The following is a 23,895-nucleotide window of genomic DNA, read 5'->3' as shown; positions in this document are numbered from 1 at the left end:
ACTGAGCAGATTCTGCACAACATTTGGTGAAGAGAATAAAGCATTTGAAGTATTTGTTTTGTTGAGCAGAAAAACAACACGTGAAAGTCTGTCATGTGGAGCTGTTCAACATTCATTCATTAATATGAACATTAAATCCTGTTCACCTGACAAAAACTCCCCCTTCCTGTGGGCAACAGTTTACCAGCATTTTCTTTTATATCCCACATTTTATGATTTGTGTTTATGTGTTCAATGAAAACAATTATCATATTAAACTATATAATAACGGTGAGAATCCATTCTGATAAACACTGACAGCAGCACTACTTCAGACCAGTGCACATAGTAAGCACCAATGCTATAGTTGAGACATCTGAAAAATGTCTTTGCTAAACAAAACTAATCCACTTTGAAGTAGATAAAGCATATTTATAACGTGTCACAGCAATGCCCTCCAGTGGACAAAAAGCATACTCCATTTGCTCTCCAAACAGCTCACACTTTACATCACATTTCATGTAATGGCAACAACTATGATAGTCCCATAACGCTCAGTAAAATACCAACAAGGCTATTGAATGGCTCAGAGGTGAGTGCACAGACGTATGCCACTAATACTCCAGTAGTCGTACAGTATTATTTAATTAGAAGGCCCCATGTTCCAGTCCTGCTGTGAGAATCACAAGTGTTTGCCTAGAGTGTGTTCTGTGAAGCGCTTTGGGACGTCCTCCCGACGTGAAAAGCGCTATATCAAATGCAAGGATTATTATTATTATTATTATTAGAGTAGGCATTACGTTCTCTTGACAAGAGAAATGAAAGTTAGTCAGGATTCAGCTTATGATAACAGAAGCAACTGTGCCTATGTTGTACACATTTGCCTAACTTGTTCTGACGTGTCATTCCCCATCTTGCTTCCAATTCCAGTGATAACAACGAAAGGTTATTTGGTTCTGTCCTGTATCTAGAAACCCTTAAATATCCCCCCAGTAAATATTTACTCCCAAATATTAGCAAAATTCTCCCCCCAACCACTACAGTTGAGTAAATATAAACAATCCTACACAACTTCCATCCATGCATTGTTACCAAGATAGTTTCTGAGATAAAGCAATTGTCCTTGTCCTCACTCTGTACCTGAAAATACACTTGGAACTAAAATACACTAAAATTCTGACACCACCACAGGGAACAATGTGATTCCGCTGAAAAAGTATTACCTAGATTAGAAAATCAGAGATTTCAGCAGACCACTTTACACACCATGCTCCATTGAAGCCATGTACTCCAATTCAATATGGACCTTTCAAATGTCTTTGTTCCACTAATACTCCAGTAGTCGTACAGTATTATTTAATTTTAACGTTGAACATTTTTGCATACAAAATTGTTTATTGCAATCTGCACAAACGAGTCTATTAAAAGCTAGGTTTATAAAATGACAGCCTGCACCATTTTCTGGTCTCCAAGCCTTTCTCCTGAAGAGATGTTTATGGAACTCTGAACCACACAAACACAATTCTGATTCTGGGTATGTGCATGGAGATTCCTATCTGTAGTATTTACATGCTGCTCACTAATTGTGCCATTCACAAGAGGGTAGGAAAAATATACCCAGTACTTTTACAGCAAGAACATTATAAGGAGTTCCCAGGTACATTTGGAAAAAGTCAAATTCCACTTGTAAGAGGATCGGACCAAATCAGACCATAAGAAGGATTTTCACTGGCAGACAATTGGTTATGATTTGATAGCAGTGTCTCTTGATTTGTAGATCATACCGCGACTCTTCAGCTCTCTCACAATACCTGTAGAAGACAGACATTGTGAACTGTAACCAAGACCAAGGCACCAGAGCATATGGATACAATACTATTAGAGCCCATTAAGGCAATGCAAAAAGGCTATTTTACATGGTGGCATTCAGACTGAATCAAACCTGGTAAAAGTAAGAAATGAAAAAGATTCAGCAGTAATATTTGGAGTTCAGTATAGACCACCCAATTGTGAAATAAATTGAAGAGATGTGTAATTATTTCACTAAGTATGCATATTTGCAATTATACTTCTAACTGAAAGAGGAGTTTTATAGCTGTAGAGGCTTACCTTGGGGTAATCGTCCGGTCACTGATACAGCATAGATACCTGGCTTAAAGTTACCTGACAACAGAGACAAACAGCAGTAAGCAACACACTCAAACACAAGCAGATAAACAGATTATTATACAATTGAGTACACAACAGATGACGGGAAAACCTAGAAATGGGGATAACATCGATTCTGCATATTTATTTCAGATCATGGATTCACAATCTATACCCATAGGTTTCTCAGCACATAAGGATTGACAAGTAGAGTATTCTCCATCTATTTTGAAAAACAATATGGTTAGACACAAACTAAAGATTACATAATTTATTTTACAGGTTGCTTCAGCCTCACAGAAACTAGCAATACAAGTTAGTCTGCAAGGACCTCCAAGTGATTCAATGAACTTCTAAAGGTGATCTGATCGTCCTGGACATTGATCCTCAGCCCACTTCCCCCAGAAAATGTTGACTCATGTCTGCTCCAAAACCTCTTTATCCCTTTCATATTTAGTGGTCAGTCTTTTGAAATCCCAATTATACAATAACTCATTGATGAACTTTTTGAGAACGGCTGACTGTTGCTACCTTCTGTGTGAGGATCCACATGCACGATGTACACAAGATACCAATATTTCCTCAACGTTCAATTTTCCTTTTCCCTTCCTTAGCAATTCATTGATATAATCTTTAGAGAAACTAGGAAAAGGTAGGAAAAGGAAGAGAGCAGGCTGTTTTAAACTTACTGGTCCGTTGCCACTTGGAGACCCAGCTGTCATCTGGGCTCATCATCGCAATGATCCTATATAAAAAAAAAGAATTACTATTCTTCTATTCTGATAAACTGACTAATTATCAGCACATGACTCTGCCTCAACATTAATTATTTAGATATCAACCAAAGAGCGCTGGTGCAGTTGGGTTTTGGGCACGAAGGACATGACAGCATAGCTGGATCGTATTCTTCCACAGCACGTTATTTAAATATATTCAATATGCTTTAGGGCAATACAGAACAGAAAAGAGCAAAAGGCAGGGCTTTATCTTTACAGCTTGTTTTGGAATAAAATCAGTAAATCTAAAGAGTAATTTTCCTCAATCAAATCAAACAAATTTTTTTTAGAAGGCGCCAGCATAGAAGGAAATGCTGAGATGAGGTTGTCCATTTTCTGAAAAGTTGAGCGTTCTACCAGCAGTGGAAATTTATTACCAGAGTTGGTAAATCAACCAATAAACAATAGCCTCTCCAGCCCCAGTGGGGTCCTGTAGCTCAGTGGTTCGAGCACTCGTCTTGCAAGCAAGACACCTGGGTTCAATTCCAGGCAAGGCGAAACCTTGGGCAAGTTTCCTTACTCCACACGTCTAATAATAATCCCTCCAAACAATAAATTGGTCATTTTCTGTGAAGAGCTTTGAGACGTCTAGAAGACGTGAAAAGCGCTATATCAAATGCAAGGATTATTATTACTATCTCTGCATCAAAATGATAATAATCCTTGCATTTGATGTAGCACTTTTCACATCTTCTAGACGTCTCAAAGCGTTTCAAAGAATATACTGTAAAGTGAATTGACTGTATAATTGTGGACAAAACACAGCAGCCAATTGCACACAGCAGTGTCCCACAAACAGTTGTGCATTGAGTGACCAAATTTTTTTTGAGGGATTATTATCCCCAGAAAAGCAACCTGCCAATCGACTAACAACCGGGTTTCTACTTACTGTTAGGTAAATAGAGGTATGTGGAGTAAGGAAACTTGCCCAACATTTCGCCCTGCCGGAAATAGAACTCAGGTCTCTCGCTTGCAAGGCGAATGCTGTAACCACTGAGCTACAGGATTCCACGAGTATCAAATGATATACAACTGATAGTCAAATGATTTGCAATGTATAAAAATCAACGGAACAATTATAATTGCATAATTTTGAGCATAAAGATGACTTTTTTAATACAAATGTAATTTTGTTGCTGTTAACTCACCCATCGAAGGAAGAACTGGTGCAGTCATACACCATCTCTCGATTGCCCTTCATCTGCAGATAGGCATCACAGTTATCACAACCATCATAGTCGAACTGATCAATGGTCTGAAAAAATAGAAAAACAATCATCAAATATACTCCACAATCTAATATAACTCACAAATGCAATTCAGGATTTTAAGCAAATAGTTAATACTTTCTTTGGAGTTTAAGGTATCAATATTTCAATGAACAAACAGCATCAAATCAGACGCTAAGGATTTTTTAAAAATAAAGAAAAGGTGCTGGTCAAACCTCATTTATGGAAAAACAGCTAGAAAACAATTTTTAATATAATAAACCTGGCATTTGATATGAGGCTTCCAAGTCGGGAAGATATCTCAAAAGTGCATCACATGATTTGCCATTAAGTGCAGTGATTGTCTATCTCTCAGGTGACCACAGAAGCTAATTTGCAAAACCCACACAGCCATGAAGTGAATGATCAATTTCACTTGGCCAGGAAAAACTCCGTTCTCCTTTTGAATATCATCATGGGATCTTTAACATCGACCTGAACAGGCAGACAGGACCTCAGTTTAACATCTCATCCAAAGGACAGCCTCTCCAACAATGCAGAAGACAGCACTGCATTGCTCAAGGACACTACCCTACATCAGGGGCGCTATATAAGTGCAAGTTGTTGTCTTACTGAGTGTTAGCCTGAATTATGTGAGTTCAAAGTCCCAATATGGCACTTGAGCCCATAACCTTCTGACTGAATGGCAAGAGTGCTTCCCACTGAGTTTAGCTTCATTATTTTCACAATAAAAACAAGGTACTTTTAAGGTACTGTAACCATAAACAAATCCACGTGAAACTACTTTGAAATGAATTTACACTGGAAAATCCAGGCGTCATTATCGTTGTGCATGTTACAGGGATATCCTCCGTTGAAGGAAAGCACAATAGCCAGGCCAGGGGAGAATGTACACGCTTCCGCAAAAGGAGAACCTTATTTCATATCGTTTCCTCAGGATTGGATCATTCTCCCCTACCTTAACTAGCGAACAGAGCAAGCAAGCACGCAAATTTCGCAAATCCTTAGGCACCGTCTCCAAAGCCGCCATTGCTGAGTGGACCGGAAGTGACACGCGAGCTGCACTTCCGGGGGCGGCAGAGGGCGGGGCCACATGTTCCAGTCACACCAATGATGCGACATGATTGACAGCTCTTACAGACAGCGCACCAGCTCTGAACACAGCAGCACAACCAGACTCGCCTCCAGCCACTGGGTTCCAACACACCGCCCAGAAACCAACACAACAGCATTCAGCACACTATCACACTATCACTATTGCATCCCCAAAACTTTTGCAAAGCAAACAATGTGAGCCAGGAACCAACACTCACTGCTACAACAAACAAAAAAATGACATTTGTAAAATGCCTTTCACGTCCGGAGGACGTTTCCAAGGCGCTGAACAGTCAGGGATCAGGACCTGAGCGTGGGGGAGCAGAGTTGGGATGAGGGAGGGCAGAGAGGTAGGAGGGCGGCTGAAGGCACGGTCGAAAAGGAGGGTCATCCATCTGATCAGGATCATTCCCCTCTACCTTAATTAGCAGGTTATATAACCGATGGTAGGGCGGGAGACATGGAGCAGGCCAGAGCCTGCTGAACGGAGGGAGCAGACAGATTGATAGGAGACAGCAGGTCAGAGAGGTAGGAGGGGCAAGGCCGATATGTTAGGCTGAGGTGCTAATGTGAGATGTTAGACCTGTTACATTTTGCAGTGTGCTATTTTCAATGGCCTTTCTGTTTTTACCTAATTGTTAATTGGTGTGTAATGGATGATTTTAGAATAAAATTTAACAACTCTTAATATAATTGGATTTGGTTCTACTGGTGTATAACACATGTGGACACGATTCACCATGCTTAACAGTATCCAAATCACATGGACACTTCCATGTATACCACGTACACGGACATTCCCGTGTCTGGAACTGGAAAGCACTCTCTCTCCCTGGAGAGGTGCATCTTGTTTACCTAATTCCAGAGAATAATACACCCAGCTTGGCATGAGCAAAGGGCTTGGTGACACGAAAGTGTGCACTGGGGTACCGCTGGAGGTTAACCAGCTAGAACTGCACAACTTGCAATGAAAGCACTGCATGTTTCAAGCAGCTTGCTCGCCCTACAGACTTGGGCTTTGGCTTGCAGGGCTATCAAGAGCTGAATGGGAAGAATCCCTGCATCCAGTTTGCCTCTCCAAAGTCAAACATGAGTTAGCTTGGCTGGTGAATCATCGGCTGTCCCTAAAGTACTGCGGCCTGTCTGGGAACAGAGTGCCTTGACCACATAGGATTGACTTGATTCTGACATTCAGTTGGCAAGCATGTTATCTTGGAGCCAGCTCAGCTCTAAGGAGACCTTGCTTACCCCCACCCCAGGTTGGTTATTTGATATCGGACAAGCACAGTGTGAGCCCTCATTGATGGATAGCGGATACCGGGAACTCCCTGAGCAGCACGGCTCTGTATGAAATGCGTGAAAACATTCCTGCCATCGTGTCTCCCACCGCTCGGGTCACACATCTCTAGCCCTATTGAGGCTGCACCAGTTGGAGGTGCAATGACATTTAGGCGGTTCTCAGGCACTTCGATCAGTGAATAGAGATAAAACACTTCATAATGAACAGCGATTGTTACCAAAATAACGTCAAGACCATTCCCTACCTACACAGCCACACTGAATTAAATTAAGATTCCTGTGAGGATGAGCTCTGGCGGCCGCCGGTTCGTCAAAGACAAACGAAAGACTCGGTGCCAAATTGGCGCGAACTGGAGCTGCGGAAACGCGAAGCGACGAGAGAGAGCACGAGGTGCGCGAGACCGCGCGTGCGCAGTGTGTGGCGAGAAGGCGGGTGGCTGGCCGGCTGGCCGAGCATGCGCAGTGTGTGGTAGTTTGCACGGCGCTCGAGCTGCCGCCACGTGAGGGTGGGGCGGGGGCACGTGCTCTGACCGCGAGCCTCAGCTCGCACGCTGATTGGTCGGAACTGGAATTTGAACGGCGAGTTCGGGAAGGCGCTGTAACGGTTCCATGGAAGCTTCGATCGGCATCGATCTCTGGACATCTCCCTGAAGGGCAGCGCTCGATTCCACATAGCACCCGGGGGGCCATCTCACCCTCTGGTTTGTCTCCCCCCCCCCCCTTCCCTCCAATGAGCCCCGTGGTGAGCCATGAGATGGAGGAGTTCCTCCTCTCCACCCCCATTAACCCCAATAACTTCCCGGCCAAACTATGGCGCATCGTCAACAGCCCCAGGTACCGCTCGATCCGCTGGGACCCGAGGGGAGAAGGGCTCATCGTGGACCAACAGCTCTTCGAATCCGAGCTGCTCACCCCCGTGAAAAATGTCAACCACGGAACCAACCTGGAGCCGGAGACCGACCTGCTCTTTAAGACCACCAACTTCACCAGCTTCATCCGCCAGCTGAACCTCTACGGGTTTAGGAAGATGGGGCAGGGCAGTGGGGAGCACCCAGTGGCTGGGGAGCTGGGTGCAGGAGATGGTCTCCTTCATCACTTCCACAACCCGAGCTTCAAGCAGGACCACCCAGAGCTGCTCATCAATATGAAGAGACTTACCAGTGCCAATAAAGCCAAGCTGGCAGCTGGACTTCAGGTCAACACCAGACCTCCCAACCGCTTCCAGAGATACCTCACCAACTCCATGGACTCCATCAGCCAACCCAAAGGAGATAGACATGGTAGGGTATGGAGTTTCTACTACAAACACAAGGGCTAAATGGACTATTCAGTTAAGAAACAGTCAAATAAAAAAAGAAACCACGTGACCCACAGATTTGATAAATAAATAAGCTTTGGAAATAAATATATAAACTAGTGTGTCATTCTAATTTATTTTGTGTTTCTGCATCCTCTATGTACTGTAGGAATGAGCCGGGCTACGGGGTTGGATGCCAGAAGAACCCATGAGAGCTGATGTCCTTTCAAGATGTTTTAGCTTCTAATCATTATTTTGACAGGAATTATTACCCACCCAGCAACATCATTCAGCACCTTTGAAGAGATGCAAAACTGCACCAGTTTAATATTGCGCCACTACCAACAACAACAAAATTATATTTGTATAACGCTTTTCACGGCAGGAGGATGTCCCAAGGCACTGCACAATCAGTGTTTCGTGCCCTAGCTGGGGGTTGGGATTGGGGAGGGCAGGGGGGCAAGGAGGGCGACCAAAGGCATGGTCGAAGAGGAGGATCTTGAGACGGATCTCGAAGGAGGCAAGGGAGGGGGTAAGGCAGAGGGACTGCAGGATGAAGTTCCAGAGGGTGGGGGTAGAGTGGCAGAAGGTGAGGACCAGGATCTTGAACTGTATCCTCCATGTGATAGGAAGCCAGTGGAGTCGGGCAAGGATGGGGGTGAGGGTCACGGAGCCTGGTGCGAGAGAGGACATGGGCTGCAGAGTTCTGGATGATCTGCAGCCTATGGAGGGGTGTGTTGGGGAGGCCACCAAGCTGGGAGTTTGCATAGTCGAGCCTCGATGTTATGAATGCGTGTATGAGGGTCTCGGCGACCTGTGGTGTGAGACAGTGGCGGAGCTGGGCGATGTAGAGGTGGGGGAAGGCAGAGCAAGTCGTGGCACAGATGTGGGGCAGAAAGGATAGTTGAGATGCCAAGATTCTGGATTGGCTTAGGAATGTGCACCAATTACCAGTTTGGATATCATTGTAAATGGCAAAGAAAGATACATCAGAATCCTGAAATACTCATGATCTTAATCTTAAAACCAACAGTTATTTTTATAAGAGCATCAGAAATTAAGATTGAATTTGAAAACTTTCTGTACTATTATTAAGGTTGTTCTCTTAAAGCTGGGAAAAGACAGAATTGTAAGGTTTCAGTTGACTATTTTCTTAGCTATTTTCATAACATCTGCCATGGTTTTTTGACTTCCAACAGACCAGCCTGGCTCTCAAAATTAAATATCATCATTCAGAAGAAGCTTGATTGTTGCAGGACCAACTGAAAAGCATATCAATTGCTTCACTGTTCCCACTGCAACCCAATTGTCTCAGCTTGCCAATTTCTCTGAAGCAAAAACGGCTGAAGAATACAAGTACCTCTATGTTGGTAGCTCATAATGATTGTGCCACCCAATACTTTAGATCAGTACTTGTCAGGTTTCATGGGATCTTGACCAATAGAGAAGGGCAGTCAGGCAGTGATTTAGACTCAGTCAATTTTTAGATCTGTAAGTTTGCTCCATCAATTGATGGTTTCAGTCCTAGAACTGGGAAGTCATTCACCTTGTCCCAAAGGTTCACTTATGGGTTCAAAGCAAAGGAACAATCCCTGCTCAACTAGATTCCTGGTAAATGGAGTCAGACCAAATGGAGGAAAAAGAGTAAAATGGTCCTTGGACCAACTAATAAACAACAGCATTTATGAAGCATTATCAAGTGCATTACAATCTATTTCAATCTACTCCATTCAAGCACCCTGAGCTGCCATCCAGCGTGGAGGGCGCTAAATAAATCCAAGTAGTTGTTGTTACTTACTCTTGTTCCGACATGTAAAAATGGCTGATTCTGTAATATTTTCTTTTATTATGTTTTTACAGGACCTGTGACTGTTGGACAGCTTCAAAGAACATTCCGTAGGGACAGCTTATCTCCTTATACATTTATGTCATCTTCCCACAACCAAACACCTTTACATACAGTGTCTATTAAAGGTCTGTCAGGGTCCAACACTGGTGGCCTAGATCGAACCCCTATTCCAGCACGTACCTGGCATAGCTCCATTGGTCTGATGGCTGGACAAATGGATACTACTACATCTCCATTCTCTGAGAAAACAATTCCATTTTCTGTAATACAACGATTTCCAACTGAGGTCACATACACACTCCAGCCAAGTCCTAATAATATGCATGTTCAACAAGGATCCCAGGAGATTGGAGCTTCTAGTCAGAAATACACTAGCTTTCTTTCTTCTCCAGCTCAATATCATCAGGCTTTCTATCCAACAGGTACAATTTTGTTCTGATTGCAAAATGCTATTAATTTGTTTCCATTTGTTTTAAAAAATACTTTATTTTATTATCAGAAATAACTCATCCCAACAGTATGGTAAGGTGACCCTCTCTCAGATTTTTGTCCAGTTTTTGATACTACCATGAGCCAAACTTTCGCTGGGAAGGGCAATGTTGCACAGTTTTCCAGCAGAGTCAATGCTGTTCTGTGAGAACAGACAACATGATTTGTTTTATGATCTTTTTCTTGCCTCTCTGTGTGCCTATGCTCAATATTTCCCATTGATGGCTTTGTTCACATTGGGACATTTTGTAATTTATCTACTGCAGAATTTAACTATTTTATTGGTAACCCACTTACCCTTGAAGCTTTCCTGTTGTAACTACTCATGTCCTGGAGTAGAGATTTGAATTCAGTTCTTAATGAAGACTGAAATGCCAGTTTAGTAAGATTGGAAATATGGTGCAGTGCATTCACATGACCTTCCACATGGTATTCAGAAAATAACTCCAGTGCTGGTGGAAACTTGCCCAATGTAAGTGCTACCTCTGTTGTTTGCAAGTTTTGACTCTGCTGGAAAACTGTGCTACATTGCCCTTCCCACCGAAAGTTTGGATTCGAAACAGCACTTGTCTGTGCTAACTGCAAAGGTTCTGATAGAGGTTACACCAGCTGGCTATGACCTAATAAGTTCTGAGAATTTAACCTCAACCAATGTTACCCAGAACTTTGCTCCACCTGTGTTTACTTCTTATATGCACTACTTTGTATTTATCTGCAATGAACATTATTTGCCAATGATCAGACAATTCTTGATACATTTACCCAAGTGGAAAAAGGTGAATTTTTCTGAAATTCTAAAGTGACATTTGCTAGTGGCAACCACCTAGAAACATTGGTGAAATGTTACATTTGTTACTGATAAGTTTTTCCACCTTTCTAGCTGTCTTACAATGCTGCCCTCCAAACCCCCATCTGGATCCTCTGACAGGCTGCCCCAACACAAATGCCTCATCTTATCCCAACTACAGTTATTATCAGGTAGGTTTGAACTGCTAACAGCTTACATTTATACCGCGCCTTTCACATCGAGAGGAAGTCTGAAAATGTTTACTGACAACTATACTTACCTGTGGATAATTGCAACAGAATGAATCAATATGATCTCAACAAGTAGCTGATCTCATTTTATAAACTATTGCTGTGCAGGACTTTGGTGTTTTTTAAAACATGCATTGATTTGTTTCATTCTCCAATCCTGATCAAGGCACAGATTTGCAGCACAACTCTCAATATTACAACAAAACATTACCGTTCTTAATTTGTCAAAATGTAAATACAAACTTTATAAAATTAAATTAGCACATAATTGGAAAAATGCAGTATTACAGATCATTGTTCCGTACATAATATCTGTTGTAATATAATTTTCTTGTTTCCAGTGTTTCCAGGCCTCATTTTAGTTGGTTCAGCCAGATACAGTCATGATACTGGTGTACCTATCCATTAATATTTTATTTGTGTAGCAGCACAACATAATGTATACAACATACATTGGTTTGGACCAATAAGGATATTATTACTCATTAACTATAACAATGACAGTAACAGCCCAATGACGTGAAACATACAATGTTTCATAACAGATTTGATGTTTTATTGCATGTGTTATGGAATCCATAACATAAGAAAGTGGTGTTGCATTCAAATTGGGATTCAGTAATATACTTGGCTTTTCTTTCTCATTCGGCTTCTTCCACAAACCACTGGGTTAATCCTCCTGCACTGCCCCAGACGACAGAAATAAAAAGCAAAAAGGGGCCCCACCCCTTTAAGAAACATTTAAGGCATCACATTATGTGATGCACTGGTCCATGTTCCTAATTGGGCAAATAGCTATTCATTGATTTTATTCTTCAGAACTGTTTGTATATTTTTGTAGTCAGTTTTCAGTTTGTTTTTCTCTTTTTAAAAGTTCAAAAAATCCTAGATAGCAATTCAGACAGCAACTACCTTCAACGACATAAGAGGCGGCAGCAGCATCGAAGTCAGAATGCAGTGCTTTAAGCACCGACTACAACAGAGGTGAAAGTAGTGGGGAATTTAGAGGCATTAGAAGGAATTTAGAGTTCTACATTGCCACCTAGTGGTTTATTCTATTCTAATGCACCAATCCCAATGCATCCCTGTCACTGATTAAATAAACAATCCTTGCTTTTGGTATAGTGTTTTATAAGGTCATTGAAATGTCTCAAAGTTCTTCACAGAATGTATTTTACTGCATCGTGAATATATATCAAATGCAAGGATTATTATTATTATTTAAATCCCAAATACGTTTTAGAATGGAATCCCCACTGCTGAACATTAATAACAATAATAAAACGCAAAATACTGCAGATGCTGGAAATCTGAAACAAAAACAGAAGTCGCTGGGAACACTCAATAACAATAATAATCCTAGCATTTGGATAAAGTGCCTTATATCGTTGAGATATCTCAACGCGCTTCACAGGATATAATCTGAAGTGGATTGACTGTGTTTTGTGGGTGACACGTGGCAACCAGTTTCGCACAGCAATGTCCCATGGAGAGAGTAACTAATTTGGAGAATTGTTGGCCAGGATAATGGGAGAAACTCTGTTCTCTTTTTGAATGGTGCCGTGGGATCTTTAACATCCACCTGAACAAGCTGATGGGTCCCTTGGTTTAACGTCTCATCCAAAGGATGGCACCTCAGACAATAAATGTCTTAAACTATGTGATTCCAAGTCCCAATATGGTGCTTGAATCCAGAACTTTCTGACTCAGAGGGGAGATTGCGCTTGGCTGACGCACAGTGTCCTATTTAGGCATTCTTTCTTCTTTTACTGTATAAGTATTACTAAATAGGGAGAAATAGAAATAGTATTACTAAATAGGAAGAAATAGTGCATTTTTGGAAGAAGGAAATTTCAAACATTAACTTATCTTTCTTCCAAAGACCTTCATGCCATAAAACCTCTCATGCATGTTACCAGGTTCTCTCTCAGTCTCACGTAGTATGCTGTAGCCCTGTTTCAGAATAGACAATCAGATCTTTAGGTAAAAATGAAAATAAAGCTTCCTGGGTGAAAGCTTTTCTTTTATGGTGTCTCAGAACAGAACAAACTCACTAACATTGTTAGTCTCAAGATGTCACAACTTCTTAAAGGAATACCATATCACTCCTACAAATTTTTCCTCATTTTGGTCGTTGACAATAACTTAATCCAGTGGTGTGGAGGATGCCTTCATTCAAAGAATGAAAAGCCTACAAAGTAAGTAGTCTTTCTTTATGAAATATAGGGAGATGTTTTTCTTTTAAAAAAATACTAACAGTATTTTGATGCCAAATATATATTGCAATGCAGACTTAGCAATTTCAATCTTCTTGCCCTTCAGAATGCTACCGTGCAGCCTTCATATCCCGTTGATGTTCTACACAGCAGTACAGCAGCCTGGCACTGCACTCCTACAGATGAATCCAAAAAATCTGAAGTTAATTTGGAAACTGTCTTTCAGATAGTGGATGAGTTAAGGGCATCTCCCAAACTTCAGCTGGTGAAAATGGATGCAGTAGAGAATCCAACACAATTGCAACCACAGGCCACCCAGCAAGCCCCCAGCACTCCTGTACTCAATGCAGCAACCAGTGTCCAATCTTTGGAAATTCAGTCCCTCACTTCTACAATCTCAGAGATTAAGTCATTTGTTGTAGGAGGACACCAGGCACTTACCTGTTCACTGCCAGCACCCGATGACAGCATGCATTCAGCTACCTCACAGCCATCCAAGAGTACAATCACTATGAGCATTATACCTGAGACTGTGCCCCCTGAGCAGTGCACAACACGTGGAGAAGTGCACAAGCTGTGTCAAAATACATCTCTCCAACCTATTGTGTTTGTTGAGGAAGGACTCCAACCCAACTCAGAAAGAGTAAGTTATGATCTAAATATGTTTGTACACACACATGAATAACACATAAGAACATGATACAATCTGAAGCAAACTGATGAGCATGTTGCGAATGTTTAATAACAAGTGATGTTTTAATGAATTAACATTGTATCTTAGCTCTTACAAAAGAAGACGTTATCAGGAAGCCATTCAATTTAGATTATATATTTAAAATTGGAATTTTAAGCTATGTCCTGCATGCTTTCAAGTTCTAAAACCAAAGTGAAGGGTTTATATAATCATTTCAACAGAGGTTGGTGATCATTTCTGTTGAAGCCTGAAGAGAGACAACTAAACTGCCCTTGATCTGAGGTGTATTTTAGTTGTCCATGATAGAATTAGATTATAGTCACAGCATCTCTGAGTGAATGAAATTCTGCAATTTTAGATTTATAGATGCAAAAACTCACACTTGATTTTTATATAATTCTAAAATATCAAACATCTGAGTTTTTAGATAAATGTCATCCATTGGTTGCACTCTCAGTGTAATAGGTAACACTCAAAACAATTATTACCGCAATACTCTCTTTATGTTCTTTATTCCTATTCTTTATTTAGTAATACAAACTGACTGATGATAAGTACAACAGTGAGTCGTGTCATTCCATTATTTGTAAACCGAGCCATTCAGATCTATATAATGTCTTTCGCAACATGTGTTTTGATTCTTGCCCCAGTGTATTATCAGCCGGTATTAGAGGTGACATCCTTCACTGTAACCAATTAAAAGATCCCAAGCTGGTAGCAATACTAGCTATTGAAAGAGATAGTTTTCTGTTACTTGCAGCAGTAAAGACCAAGAACGGAGCAGATTTTCCTCACAGTACTTCATGATACCCAAAACATCAAAAGGATTTCACCTGATCTTGGGCATAGAATGCTGAAGAAGTTGCTGAAAATGTCAGAGTGTCTGTGCGCATAGTGGTGTGTCAAAGAGACTGGCCAGCCATAAACGTTCATGTTACCTCAGAGAATCAGCAACAGCACAGAAAAGACCATTTTCCCCATCACATCTGCACAGGTGTTCATATGAGTCTGCTAATCCCATCCCTCTCTCCTGCCCACTTTCCACACCCTTTAAAATATTCTTCCTCTTAAAACATTTATTTCATTCCGTTTTAAAAGTTGTTATGAATTCTACCTCAACGACAGTTTATATCAGAGAATTCCATATTTCAACCACCTTTATGCAAAGATATTTTCTAATGATCCATTTTAAATTTTTGTGAGTATCTTAAATTTGTGCCCTCAGTATTGACTCAACAGCCAATGTAAATAATTCATCATTATTTACTATAACCCTTCATAAGATCATGTGATATTTTATTATATTTGGTACAAAACATGATGGGTATTAGATCTTGTATATTTCAAGAAGAAACTAGACAGGTTTCTGTTAATTTAAAAATATTCAGTGTTATTAATGCTAACATTTTATCACACTATTAAATGTTGTGAGTATATAGAATCCGCTGGCTCAGAATACTATAAATCAGACATCAAATGGTGTGTTTAATGGAGATGGAAACTTGATATTCAGAGAAATGGAGAAAAAGTGGGGAAATGAGCCACTCACCTGATTGGCTCCCGTCAGCGCCTCCATTACTTGAGCGCTGACAGCATCATCCTTCATAAATACACTCTATACCTCATGGAGCCAATACGGAACCTTGACGTCCTGTTTGACCCTCAACTGTCCTTCATCAACCACACCCATGCCTTGATCTACTCCGCCTTTCTTCACCTCCACAACATTGCTTAGCTCCACCACTATCTCTCATCGCAAGCCATCAAGACCCTCATCCAGGCATTCATTACATCGAGGCTTGACTATGCAAACTCCCTGCTTGTCGGCTTCCCCAACTCCTTCCTCCATAGGCTGCAGATCATCCAGAACTCTGCAGCCTGTGGCTTCTCCCGCACCAGGCTCCGCGACCCCATCACCCTCATCCTCCCCTGACTACTGGCTTCCCATCACACAGAGGATTATAGTTCAAGATCCTGGTCCTCACCTTCAAAGCCCTCCACGGGCTTGCTGCTCCCTACCTCTGTGACCTCCTCACCTCCTAGCAATCTGCCAGCTCCCTCCACTCAGCAGGCTCCAGCCTGCTTCACGTCCCCCACCTTGACCACCGCATCATTGGCGGCCAGGCATTTAACCTCTCTGCCCCCACACTCTGGAACTCCATCCCAGTCCCTTCTCCTCGCCACCTCCCTTGCTTCCTTCAAGACCAGTCTCAAGACCCTCTTCTACCATGCCTTCTGTCACCCTCGACCAATACTCTCCCTGACCTCAAACCCTCCTGATCCCAACCAGCAGCTTGGATGCGTATCCCTGACTGTCCAGCGCTTTGGGCCGTCCTCCTGACTTGAAAGGCGCTATACAAATGTAATTTGATAAAATGGAGGAGCAGGGTTGATAGGTTAAATTACTGTCTTCCTATTTTGTTAGGTCCCCAAAGCTGTAAAACTGATATGCAAAGCAGAGCTGTCAGTATTGGGAAACTTCTTGCTGTGAGATTTTCAGTAACAGGTCATTTCCATACCTCAGGCATCAGTTCTCACCATAAATACAAACATTGTCAATTGAATGTTCACAGGCTGCAGCGGTAACCTGCCTATGCTTTAATCCAGCTTGCTGACCTGTTACTATTGATATGACTGCTGGTCATTCATTTTCTTCAGTAATTGTTAGACAACTGAGTGCATCAGCTGGATGAGGTGGCCTGACATACAGGAATTTCCGCCGTATACTAACAAATGTGAAGCTATTGTCAGAAAAAGGTAAACTTTTGAAGTTGAAAAAAAACTCTGCTGACCCCTGTTTTCCCATCAACATTTTAATGGCTGCGCACAGATGGAAAGAATGCTGTGTGATGCTAGAAAGCATTTCTCCATATGTGCATCGTGTGTCAAGCTGGCTCAATTTGTGCACTATTGCCTCTGAGTTCAGAAAGGGACTTTGAACTCACAGTCTAGGTGGACGCTCCATTGCAGTGCTGGTGGGTATTCTGTATTGTTGGAAGCACTGTCCTTTGGTTGCAACATTAAACCGAGGCCTTGTCTGCCTGTTCAGGTGAACATTAAAGATCCTTTGGCGCTACTCAAAACAGAAGGGAATTCCTCCTGGTATCCTGGCCAGCAATACAGTGCTGGAGGTGTGTTGCATTGGCAAAGGTGCCATCTTTGGATGAGATGTTAAAACTGTCTAGGTCTGTCTAGGTGGACATTAATGATCCCATGGCACTATTCAAAAATAATCCGTGCTGTAATTTCTATGATTCTCTGTTTCTTCAATGTTTGTGTAAACTTTTATTAAAAGTTGAATACAAGTCATCTGATACAATAAATAATACAGGTTTCTCATTTCATAAAAGCTATTTATATAGCTGGACATTACAAAACCTTGTTATTGAGTTACCCTTTCTACAATGGTGGTGTTACATCTTCATCTTGCAGACAGTGCAGAGCACTGACTATCAGACTGGCCCCTTGGACTCTCTCCAGACTACTGATCGATCCAGAACCATTATTTCAGCACTACTTTCTGATTTGGACATGTCTAAAGATACGGTTGCAGCTAATAATACTTCAGCTACCCCGGTCACATCTAGACAAAGACGAAGCACTGGTCAGCAAGCCAAATCTCCAGGTAAAATCTAGTCATTTTCAATTGCAAATGTCTTTTCCTGGCATGGTAGGTTCCTGTGGGCATAGATTGCACATTCTGAACTGTCAAATAAACTCAGCTTGTATGAATTGTTAGTAGCAGAAACTGGAGAGTCAACCATAAGTATCAAACATCTAGCTGGTAAAAAAATGTAAGGGGTACAATCAGCAAACAAATCAAAGAACTGTTGGAAGGATTCAAATTCAAAGGTCTAGCCATCCTGCCTGCACAAGCAAGCAAGGAAACTAGTACTCATTTTGAATTGAGCACACAAGGACTGTACTAGTGTCAGTGCAGGGACAGACAGGGAACAGGCCCACCCAAGCTCCATTCTAAACAAATTTCAGGTTCTGGTTCTCCCCCGGCCCCCACTGCTTCACCAATTGCTTTTGTATTATGCTACCACAAAGAATTGGGTACACAGTTGCTGACAAAACTTTGCTGCATTATAAAACTGATCATTTCAGATGTAAGGGACTTTGAATTGGTCAACAAGCACTAAAGTCTTTCATTTTTAGTTGACATTCCAGATCTCCATGGTATCACTTTCTTTCAGTATCACTGCTAGGGAAATCCTCGGGTGATATTAATTTTAGCTGCTGAGGATCAAAGACTTTTAGAGCTGTTTCACCAGAGCACAAAGGTGCCTCTAATTATGATGTTTTCTGATGGCCAGAATAATTACGAGACGCCAGCTGATCTCTGCTTCAGACAATTAAATGCACTTTTTAAATCAAAGATATTTAAGATGGTACCATTTCCTTGTGTGATTTAAATGGTTCACAGTGGATCTTAAAAAGGCATACATGTCATCTAATTTTAGAAAAGTACCCCATTCTTGGAGGCCTACTCAATGCCTAAAGAGGGAGGAAAAGACTGATACAAAGGGTAATAAGAGCACCTCCTAATACTCCCAATAGTTACCTAACCCATTCCTGAACAAAATAGGATAGCTCCTCATCTCCCTGGCTGCGTTCTCCTTCATGACCTTGACCAGCAAATTCATTTCACATATAACAATTGATATTGGAATGGGTACATTCCTACAAAAAAACAACTAAGTAAAGTCACAAAATGAACAATGCAGAAATCTGGAAAAATAATATTTTAACAAGAACATATTACATCTGTACAGTAATCATACATTTAGCCAGTGCTATATAGCTGAGTAATCAAGGGCATGTTTGTTTTGTGTTAGATCTTTATCTTCTAGTAGATGTGGCCTGTAACCAAGATCACTTTCAGAAGGAGGAGGAGATGTGTGTTTGGGAAACAGAAGCCAGCCATTCCCCTCAACTCTCACCGTAACCATTTTCTCCACTTATGCAATCTTAGTAATATTTTAATTCACTAAAACATTAGCATTTAATATTGTTTTATGCTTTATGATTTAGTTCTTGCATCATTTTCAAAAAACTTTCTTAGTTATGTTTTAAGATGATATTTGAAAAGACAGTTTTAATAGTGCTCTTATTTATTAAATATACTTATTTAAACTTTTAAAGGTGACTGCTTAAAGCACTCTACATTTTAGGATTGCCTTAATTCTATTATTCTTTGTAGTATATATTGAAAGCCAATGTCTAACTTGTGTTATGAATTTCCAGCTTTCTCAGATTCTACCTGACAGTGAAGTAAAGTGTACCCAGAGACTGACGGGAGACTTTGTTTTGTGCACTTTATTATGTTCTCAATGTAAAATTATTCATAGGTTTCTGGGTTTCATCAGCTGAAATGACTTTGCACAAGAATTGAAAAATGTTTATTGTAAGTACAAGTTGTACCATCTAAATGGAATATCCAACAGATAAAATATTGACCTGAAACATAATACAGTACTATGTGGCCCCAGTAACAGAGGGGAAATGTAAAGTTACCACTGGGTAATATTAATGATCTTGTCTTTTAAGACTGGATTTGAGGCACATTATCAGGACAATGTAGCTGGAGCTGTGTACTAAATCTGACTCATCTCATGACTTGGGCTTTGCATTCATATAATATCATTACATGAACATCAAAAAGGAAAATCTTTATATCACCTGTGTTGTGGATGATTTCCAACTACACGTATTTAATGATTACACCACAAGTCCAGACACTTGGTGCTGATTACATTGTGACAAGTTTCTCTATCGCTGGGAGAAAATGGAAGAAAGTTTTGCTTCCCAACATTTTCTTCTGCCACTTTGAGGAGGCAGCACACATGCACTAAATTGTTACTCTTGAGATGCAAAAGAGGATGATTGCTTTTTCTATGAACTATGAACTGGAATGATGAAACTGCACAAGCAGAACCGTCCAAGGTTGGGCACTACCTTTTTAATTCCTTCTTAAGAGAATTAATTTTACAGTATTTTGTTAGATGGTTTATTTTATCTCCACATCCTATTTAATATAAAAAAACCTTATATGTTTCCTATAGATGCCAATTTTACAATGCTGTTGCTCTATATAGTGTACAGTACTGAATCTGCTTCTGTGCAATTGAACTCATTAAAAGGCATGTTATTTACTTTAGGTGTTTTTATTCTGCATTTCAAACGTCCGCAACATAGTTCACAACAGTTTCACACTGCTCGGTTAGTTTCAGTGAATAATATTCGATCACACCCAAATCCTTTTCTTTTTCCTCCTTTGATAGTGGACACCCTTTCATTGTGTGCCCACAGCTCCTGTTTCCTTTTTGTCCTGCTCTTTTCCCCATGGATGGCAGCAAATCCACATTCAATGAGGCACTTGAGCATCTGTCGAGAAACTTACCTGGGAACCGAACATTGCTGGCTTGGGTTAGTTTCATCGTGAAGTTCCTTTTCTTTCCTTCCCCAACAGCTCCAGAAAGGAATTATTTGACATTAAAAGCTGATAATAGAACAATAATCCTTTCATCTGATAGCCCCACATCAAATTAAAACTTCTCAAAGTGCTTCACACAATACATTACTTTGAAGTGCAAGAACTGTTATACAGGCAAAAGCAGCAATTAATCTGCCAACAAATATTCAATACACACAACAATGGGCCAAATGACCGATTAATTTTAATTTTGGTGGATGATGAGGAATATTGTCACTGTGGGAACTATTTACATGAATATCCTGACACTCAGAATATAATTCAAAAACTGTGTCAAATACTAGTAATAGGTGAGGCCCATATTGTCACCGGACATATCGACTAACGCTCCCATTACCTTTGCCTGGATCCCTTTATCTTTTCACAATTGTCTTTATGCAGGCTCTTATGAAGTGATGCTCCAGCAGGAAGCTGTCTGGTTGGTAAGTGTCATGTTGTCTGTGGGATCAGTGGCTCATTCTTTCTGGCAGAGTTTCACAGAGGATAGAATTTACAGCCTGAAGCCTTGGCTCATGACTCCAGTTGCACATATATACATTCTGGAGTGGAGTTCGGCAGGTGGTGACTTCAATGCCCAATTGCCCTTTCAGTGTGCAATTGCATTTGTTAAAGATACAGAACTGAAATTTCTCTCTGCTAAAATGTAGAAATGCGTAAACTCGCAACATTTAAGGAAATAGCAAGATAAGGAAAATTTAGAAGCCAATTTTTTTTAAGAACTGCGAAAAATGGCTTCTAAATTAAAACTGAGTTTAAGAATTCTTCAAAATTGTGCACAATCTTAAAGGATTTAGAACAAATTATTCTTAAGATTAAGACGAGGTGAAATTTCCAGCCTCTGACTCCTTTTCTAGTGCAAATGATTGTCACATTTGCTTATGCAGTCACTACAGTCAATGGTAATTACTGTGAAGTGCTTTGAGATGTTTAGATATGATAAGGTGCTATAGAAATACCTTCTTTCTCTATATAATCATGTCATCTATAGCTTTCCACAAGCTGCTGCTTTTCAATATTTCCTGCTTGTTGCAAAGCGTTCCACTAAGGAAGAATTTACAGCCACACATCAACAAGAGGTTGTGTGAGACATAGTGTGAAGTACAGAAGCTGCAACTCCATTCACCAGCTCTCCTGCAGACTGACCAGTGATTCCCCAAGTGCTAAAACCAATGATCCTTTCACTCCCTGGGTTTAAATGGACGTCCCCATGCATGCGGCAGCAAAGTATGACCAGTGGAGTTCAATCTTATCCCCACCTCCAACACAACATTGTTTTTCCATGGTCTGTGTAAAGTATATATTGCCAAAATTATTCAGATTCCAAAACTGTTCTTTGAAAGGGTTGAGAAGCTCTTTTCAGACAGTGCTGTACATATCATCAAAGCCTCACTACCAGTGGATAATTTACTGTAATGAGTCAAAGTAATATTTGTGGTATTTCAGGTCTAGCTTTTTGATGTTTTCTCCTGTCTAGACGTTGTCCAGTCACCTTTAATCTGATCACACATGATTGTGCTGGAGGACATCTGAGAGAATGGATCTGTGTTGCAGCTTGCCAACCTAACCCACTGCTTCAAAATCCACAAAAGATTAAGAAGAGACTTCCATAACATAGCTTGCAAACAGGTCAGCATAGAGCAGACCCCTCCTGCAGCTGCTTCCTCTCTTTACCACAAATGCACCTCACTGCTTGGGCCTGGACTTCACAAATGGCTGGAAGGAGACCCTTCAGGTTCACAGCCGGCATGTCTATTTGCCAAACCCCCTTGCCCCTGAGGACCTGCATAAAGCAGTTGATTTTGAGTAAGCATGGCACATTAGCATTGGTCTTGGACCTCTAGAACATCACAAGCAGATCTGTAAAGGTCCTCCCACCACTCCTAAGTCAGAACACCCATCACATAGCTGATGAGGAAACTCTGAGGTTTAAGATAAAAACTGATGGAAGGTGTTAAGTGGAATCTGTGTTTGTAAACACAGGTTCATATATGCAGTCCTTGGTATCCACCTTGATTTATATATACATTGGTATATAGAGTGGTAAGCAGCTACATCTCCAGCTCCACACCTGCCCCAGGACCATCACTCAATGTGTAACCAAGCTGTGGGAAGCATTATGGTGGCAATGCTTTCATACATTTCATCCTGAGCTGTGTTGCTCACCAGGAGGATCGCAGGGAGTTCCTGATACCTGCTATCCACCTGACTAGAGCTCAGATTTGCCTCTTGACAGATGTCAAATGACCAAATAGTGACTCCTCCTCAGATAGAAGGTAAGGCGTTTCTTTTTCCAAATATACGTTTTGCTGATCCCCAAAAGGCAATTTCATAAAAACTGCAGATATTCATCCATTGCACAAACTGGGTTGAACTTTTACCTCTAAGTCAGGATTTTGTGGGTTCAAATAGTGCAAATGAGTTCATAGTGCAGGGAAATGCTCCAATGCATTTCTGAGGGGAGTGGTTCATTGCCAGAAGTGCTAGCCTTTCAGATGAGTTTTTAAATCACGGTACCATCTGCCTGAGAAGGAGAGAAAAATTAGAAGAGAAAAACATCGGTGGGGAACAAAGTGTCAAATACTGAAACAGACTAACATATATAATAAAATAATAATAACAGATAACATATACATAATAATATAACAGACTAACATATATAATAAAATAATAATAACAGATAACATATACATAATAATATAACAGACTAACATATATAATAAAATAATAATAACAGATAACATATACATAATAATATAACAGACTAACATATATAATAAAATAATAACAACATATACATAATAACATAACAGACTAACATATATAATAATATAAAACAGATAACATATATAATAATATAACAGACTAACATATATAATAATATATAAATAACAGATAACATATAATATAATAACAGATTAACATATATAATAACATAATAATAACAGCATGTGTTTTCCCGATGGCAATACTCTGTGATTTGTAATCACGGTTTTTTTGATTCCGTAAATGATGTATTCTCAGAACGATTCCTATGTGATGACTTTGCAAACGCCCAATATAATTGTTTGGCAAAATCACCTTTTGGATAACACAAACCTTAATTCACTGATATCTGCATAATAGCAGTACATCCGTGTAGCTGCACATGATGTGGAGTCCTGTAGCTCAGTGGTTAGAGCACTCGCTTTGCAAGCAAGAGACCTGGGTTTGATTCCCGGCAGGGCGAAACCTTGGGCAAGTTTCCTTACTCCACACACCTAATAATAATCCCTCAAGGAAAAAANGTA

At 40.6% G+C, this 23,895-nt stretch overlaps 2 protein-coding genes across 2 annotated transcripts; one reads left to right on the top strand and one right to left on the bottom strand.

Moving 5' to 3' along the window:
- Positions 1-1,320: 1,320 nt before the first annotated feature.
- On the bottom strand, positions 1,321-5,181 carry supt4h1 (SPT4 homolog, DSIF elongation factor subunit). Its single transcript, NM_001292863.1, is given in 5 exon segments — positions 1,321-1,790; positions 2,089-2,142; positions 2,817-2,872; positions 4,052-4,158; positions 5,091-5,181. Coding segments are annotated over 5 exon segments (357 nt in total). The 5' UTR covers positions 5,163-5,181; the 3' UTR covers positions 1,321-1,722.
- Positions 5,182-7,280: 2,099 nt separating this feature from the next.
- On the top strand, positions 7,281-19,060 carry hsf5 (heat shock transcription factor family member 5). The gene is made up of 6 exons (XM_007896660.2): positions 7,281-7,806; positions 9,684-10,094; positions 11,042-11,139; positions 13,522-14,058; positions 17,542-17,734; positions 18,951-19,060. Exons 1-6 carry the CDS (start codon positions 7,281-7,283, stop codon positions 19,058-19,060), a joined length of 1,875 nt encoding a protein of 624 aa, XP_007894851.2.
- Positions 19,061-23,895: the final 4,835 nt, after the last annotated feature.

The sequence above is a fragment of the Callorhinchus milii genome, unplaced genomic scaffold (genome assembly GCF_018977255.1).
Source record: "Callorhinchus milii isolate IMCB2004 unplaced genomic scaffold, IMCB_Cmil_1.0 Scaffold10, whole genome shotgun sequence".
NCBI lineage: Eukaryota > Metazoa > Chordata > Chondrichthyes > Chimaeriformes > Callorhinchidae > Callorhinchus > Callorhinchus milii.
The sequence above is the reverse complement of the archived record's forward strand: the minus strand, read 5'-3'. Positions and strand labels throughout refer to the sequence as shown.